The sequence below is a fragment of the Vigna unguiculata genome, chromosome 11, assembly GCF_037176805.1.
Source record: "Vigna unguiculata cultivar grain cowpea cultivar isolate G323 ecotype 2 chromosome 11, ASM3717680v1, whole genome shotgun sequence".
In the NCBI taxonomy this organism is placed as follows: Eukaryota; Viridiplantae; Streptophyta; class Magnoliopsida; order Fabales; family Fabaceae; genus Vigna; species Vigna unguiculata.
In genome coordinates this window covers 1,827,346-1,833,036 of record NC_140802.1, presented here as the reverse complement: position 1 = coordinate 1,833,036, position 5,691 = coordinate 1,827,346, and the positions used below count along the sequence as shown (strand labels likewise).

Sequence of the window (5,691 nt, the reverse complement as noted above, 5' to 3'; positions counted from 1 at the left end):
TTTATATGATGTTTAACTTTAACACTTCTACCCAATATAAAACTTAGATTTATACTTATATTATTATTTCTCACAAGAATTGGAATAACATGTTTTGAGATCGATCAGGTTAAGTATACAAAATCAAAAAATTAGCATGACTATGCTAAGCACTTATATTTTACAATCTTATCATTAGGAGAATGTAATGTTGTAAATTGCTATAACTAGTTAATTTTTTGTAACCCATTTAGGGTTGTTGAATGATAGAGTTTATGTAAGTGATGATGTGTTGTGACATTGTGAGTTGACCAATTATTAATGTGTAAAAAAGGTGGAGAAGAATCTTTGTGAGAAGATAATGCTTGACCTAATTAGGGGTTTAAGAAAAGAGGTAGAAAAAGATAAGAGTTTTTAAAACATTACAGTGCTCATCTTTATTCTCCACCAATGTCCTTTCATTGATTTTTGGTGCTTTGTCCTTGTCGTTAAGGATAATTGGAAGCACTACAATTTAGAATACTATTTTATGCTAACCTAATATCACTTTTTTGTGTACACAAACTTTGGATTCATCTTCTTTTACACCCTTCTGCGCATGCTTTTTCTAACTTTCCATTTCAACCCCTTTTCAAATATTTTTGCTTTTTATAACAATTTCCATGCACAGGATGATGAGATCAAATATTCTTCATGATGCCCAATAAGTTTTTGTTTTATTATTATCCTTAAACTTTATTCAGTTTCAAGTTCATCGTAAATTTAAATTATTCCTAATTGAGTTTTAATTAAAATTTGTGTTATATTGATACTTAAATTTTTTGTATTTTTTAATTCAGTTTCTACCGATAAACTTTTCACTCTTAAAAATTCTCATATTACATGAAAATTTTCTTGCAAATTTGTTAGAAGAATTTGTAACAAATTTGTAAGAAAAGACTTTTTCCTGTTATTTGTTTTAAGAATTTTAACTGACGGTAATTCCTTTGTGCGTAATTATTTCCTACAAAATTATAAAATTCACAAGTATTTCTTATAAAATTTGTTGCGAAAAGTGTTTTATACAAAATATTTTACAAAAAAATTGGCAACAATTTCCTGCAAATTTTTTTTTCATAACAAAATTTGTAAGTGTTTCCTGAAAAAATTCAAAATAATATTTGTAGAAAATATGAGTTTTTTTTAGTAATGTTTGTATTAAGAAGTGTGATATTTTGTGATTAATATAAAATACTATTACTCTTATTACATAACGACAAGTGACTTTTATTGTTTTTATGAAAAATATATTAGATAACGATAGGTTATTACGTTTTTTAATTACTTCCACATCATTGATCACTTACACTAATTAGAGAATTATTGTCTCTCGTCGATGTAGGTGACTAGAACAATTTCTTTTTATCTAACACACTTTTAATTAAAATAATAGAAATTATTTCTTATTTTAGAATTTTACCACTATATATATTATTTGATATTAACTATAAAATCTTATAAGTAGAAACAAGTAAGTAAGATGACATGATAGCACAACAATCACCTCATTCATTTAATAGAAAATTGTAAAAAATTTAGATACTTAATAGATAAAAAAAATTAATAAATACTCAATTAAAAAATTCTAATATGTATGTAAGAAATACTTAAAACTTAATTAAGTTGTATTATTAGTATTTTATTATTATAATAACAAGACGATGATGACAAAGGTTGTGATTATATTAATTAAGAATAGTTTAGTGTTCTCAAATAGAGAGTTTGGGTGTGTTTACAAAAACTATACCATCAACTTACTTGAAGTTTATATGTTATGAGTTGAGAGTTAAGAAAAAGTAAGTTAATAAATTATTTGATAATAATATTAAATGATATATTTGATTATTTAATTATAATAGGATACAAAATTATAATTTCAAATTTTCTTAAAATATCATTTCTTAACAAATGAAAGGTATAGGTCTGTGCATGATGATCGACACAAAAGATTACGTTAAAATGTTTGTATTTATTTTTTTATATTCTTATTCATTTAGAGCATATATATATATATATATATATATATATATATATATATATATATATATATATATATATATATATATATATATATATATATATATATAATTTATCGGGTAAAAATATGGTTGATAATCTTAAAAAGAGTTGTTTTATGCATAACTAGTAGTGTAAACGATTTTACTGTTATTTGATCAATTTTTAAGATAGATATATAAAAGTCTTCATTTCAGTGGATTTTGAATGAATGATATGACAGTGAAAAAAGTTTTACTATTCAATACTATACACTATTTTAACCTTTAGAAGAAAGAAAAGGGTAGCAAAAACATAGTCTTGAACAAAACTTTTTGGTATGTTAGAAAAATGGAAATTTGGTGTAAAGTTCTTGGATAAAATTTAAAAAAGAAAAGAAAAAACATTTCCAATCATACAAAACTTGAAGTTTCCATGTTTGAAAATATATTTAAAGTTGAAAAGGAGGGGCAAAAATAAAGGTTTTGTAGGGTAGAAAATTGAATTGTTTATAGGGGTATATAATAATTTCCACTAAGGTCTAATTTCAACTATTATCCATATTAATATATGTCACTCCACTAACTTCTTAGACTTAGTGCCCAACAAAAGCAAAGTGGTCTTCACACACCTTTTCTGGTTGAATTTTTGGATGGAAAAATGATTTTTTTGACAACTAAATTTTGACAATTTTCTCTTATAATATGTGATGGCATTTTTTAAGTGGTTATCCATTTTTTCGTTTACTCATTTTTCTATATTTCAAAATCACTTAAATAATGACACATCAAATTTTAAGAAAAAATTGTCAAAATATCATAGTCGATTTTTATATTCTAAACACTTGCTTTCAAAATTTAACTGTCAACTTCAGTTTCTTCCTTCAAAAGGCTTCCTCTGTGGGGAATTTCTTGTTCCTTGCAATATACATAGGAAACACCATTTATCTTCAAACCTAGAAAAATTTCAAACTTTCTCAAATGGGTACTCTCATGCTTCTCAAAAACTTCACCCTCCTCTTTCTCCTAATCTCTGCATCACTTCTATCACCATCTTTTGCAGGTGGGTCTTCTGACATGTTTTTTGTTTTGCCCAGAAAAAAAAAAAAAACATGTGTATCGAAGTTTAAAACCTTAAATAACAATGATTTTGTTGAGTTCAGGTTAACTTTTACATGGAAGTTAAGCAGTTAAGCTAATATATATAATGTGTTTCTATCAGAGTATGGGGTTTTGATTATATATCTTGTTTTACTTCATATATGCAGTTAAGTGCATGGCATGTGATTAACTGAACTTTATTTAACTTTTCATTATTATATGTTATTATGCATACACATTCATGTAATTAATATATGCAAAACTATAATAAGGTCTTAAATTTGTTTGATGCAACACCATAAATAACAGAAGTTTCACCTTGGTCTGTGCTTAATGCATATGCAGGTAGAAGATCCAAGGATATCAAGAACTTCACGAAAGATGTGAATGCAATTCAAGAGGTATATATAATATATGCATTCATATATAACATATATAACATAACCATGTTTTGATCTTAATCTGTTTATGCAGCTTTTCATTCATATATAAGAGTTTCTGCAATAGGTTATTCACATGTATAAGAATCAGTTTCCAAGAACAAAGTGTTTTACCTTTTCTGATATTCTTCACCCTTCTTCTCTCTCTGTGTGTGAAACCTTGTGGTTGAACTAACAAAATGGTGCAGAATTCATGAACTACCCATCTTTTTTTACCTTCCTATTTGAAACATGTTCTTTGTTAATTTCTATATAGATAATGATACTATAACTTCCATTTTTTTACTTCCATTCTTTACTTCCTGACGTAGTTTAGTATGGGATATTGATTAATGAATCACTATCTTTTTTTTTTTTGAAAAAATCAATTACCCACACTAAGTCACGTCAGGAAGTAAAGGATAGGAGTCAAAAAATGATAGTCAAAATATAATTTTCCTTTCTATATGTCTTCTTTTTCTTCTTATTTATTTAATCCTTTGTTATTGTTCTAATTATGTGTATTGTGTGTGTGGAGGATATTATATTAGATGATAGAGAACATGGAAAATGAGAGTAATTTAACATGCATATATAAAGAAAAAGTGGAACACAATAGTAATATAGTATTTTTTTTTTTTACAGAAATTATTAGTAACATTTCTTGAACACAATCTCTATGAAGTTGAATTTTATACAAATCATCGATTTTGATGGTTTCACTACACATGCAATGATTCACTCTTTTGTAAGTGACTTTAAATAATTGTAATCAATCATAAAATATTTGATAGAAAAAGTGTGTTAACCCTTTTCCTTATTATATATTATCATTAATCATAATTCACGTATAAAATTCATATGATACGTTTGTTTATTTATATGATACTTTCACTGGTTTTTTATATAGAAAACTAGAGTGAATAATTTGTGTTGTGAATCTACAAAATACATTTATTGAATACTTAAAATACACTAATATTATATATTAAAAAAAATTTAATGCATTTTTAAATATGAAAACTATTGTACTTTTGTTGGAAGTTCCACGTCGACTAAAGATAAGGCAATTTCATAGTATATAAATAAGGTTCAAACCTCATCTTACAAGTCGATTTTGTGGGATTGAGTTAGGTTTAAAGCTCACTTCTAACATAGTATTAAAGCCCCTGTTAAAAAAAACATATCCTAACAAGATTTTTTGGACATTCTGACAACTTCAAAATACAGTAGAAGTAAAACACTAAAAACTCAATACAAAATTCAAATTCGAATAATCATCTTAATAGTCTTTTCAATACTATAATGTACTAAAAAAATAATTAAAACTAACTATTCATACTTTTGACAATGTCATATCATCAAATTGAGATTAAGAATGTATAATTTTTTAATTTTCCATGTGCATGAACTTTACACTCAGCCTATGGTTTGTCACTTTGTTAGGGAACACCAAGGAAAGCACTGAATAAAGAAGAAGTAAGAAACATCCATGAAAGGCTTCTTAGGGCTAACACAAAAGACTATGGAAGATATGATCCATCACCATCTCTTTCAAAGCCTCCTTTCAAGCTCATACCCAATTAACTTAACTTCAATAATCAATATTATGAGAATCTTGGAAGTTGGTGTATTGGCATAAACTACCATAAATAATGTCTTCTTATCTTAATCATGTAAGATATATATAGTATGCTATATAGAAGAAGAAATACAGTTGGAACCCTAGTAAGTTAGTATTATAATTATATATATAATATATAGATCTATTAGAAGATGCATGTGTGTTTTATATAGTTCAAGTTTTGTTGTATGAGTCCATATATATAATATACATATATACTTGGTGTTTTCTTAGATGGTAAATGTGTACTTATGTGAATAAAAGTAATTAATACATATATTATTTGTCTACATCTATTGTTGCTTTTCTTAAATATATAAGAGAAAAAAAAATTGTTAAGAAAATAACAAATAATTTTTTTGTTACATGTTTTGTTCATGTATACACTTATAGTTTAAGAACTTTTATATGTTAATCGATCAAAAAAATATTTTATTTGAATTTAAAAAAAATATTTTATATGTTAATTTTAACTTTTATCATGTTTATTTGTCTCCACAAATTAAGAAATATTAGAATTATATGAATAATACAA

At 25.4% G+C, this 5,691-nt stretch overlaps 1 protein-coding gene across 1 annotated transcript; it reads left to right on the top strand.

Annotated features, from left to right (window-relative positions):
* Positions 1–2,865: 2,865 nt before the first annotated feature.
* On the top strand, positions 2,866–5,446 carry LOC114168850 (aspartate carbamoyltransferase). The gene is made up of 3 exons (XM_028053816.2): positions 2,866–3,075; positions 3,459–3,514; positions 4,979–5,446. Exons 1-3 carry the CDS (start codon positions 2,994–2,996, stop codon positions 5,117–5,119), a joined length of 279 nt encoding a protein of 92 aa, XP_027909617.1. The 5' UTR covers positions 2,866–2,993; the 3' UTR covers positions 5,120–5,446.
* The last annotated feature ends 245 nt before the right edge of the window (positions 5,447–5,691 follow it).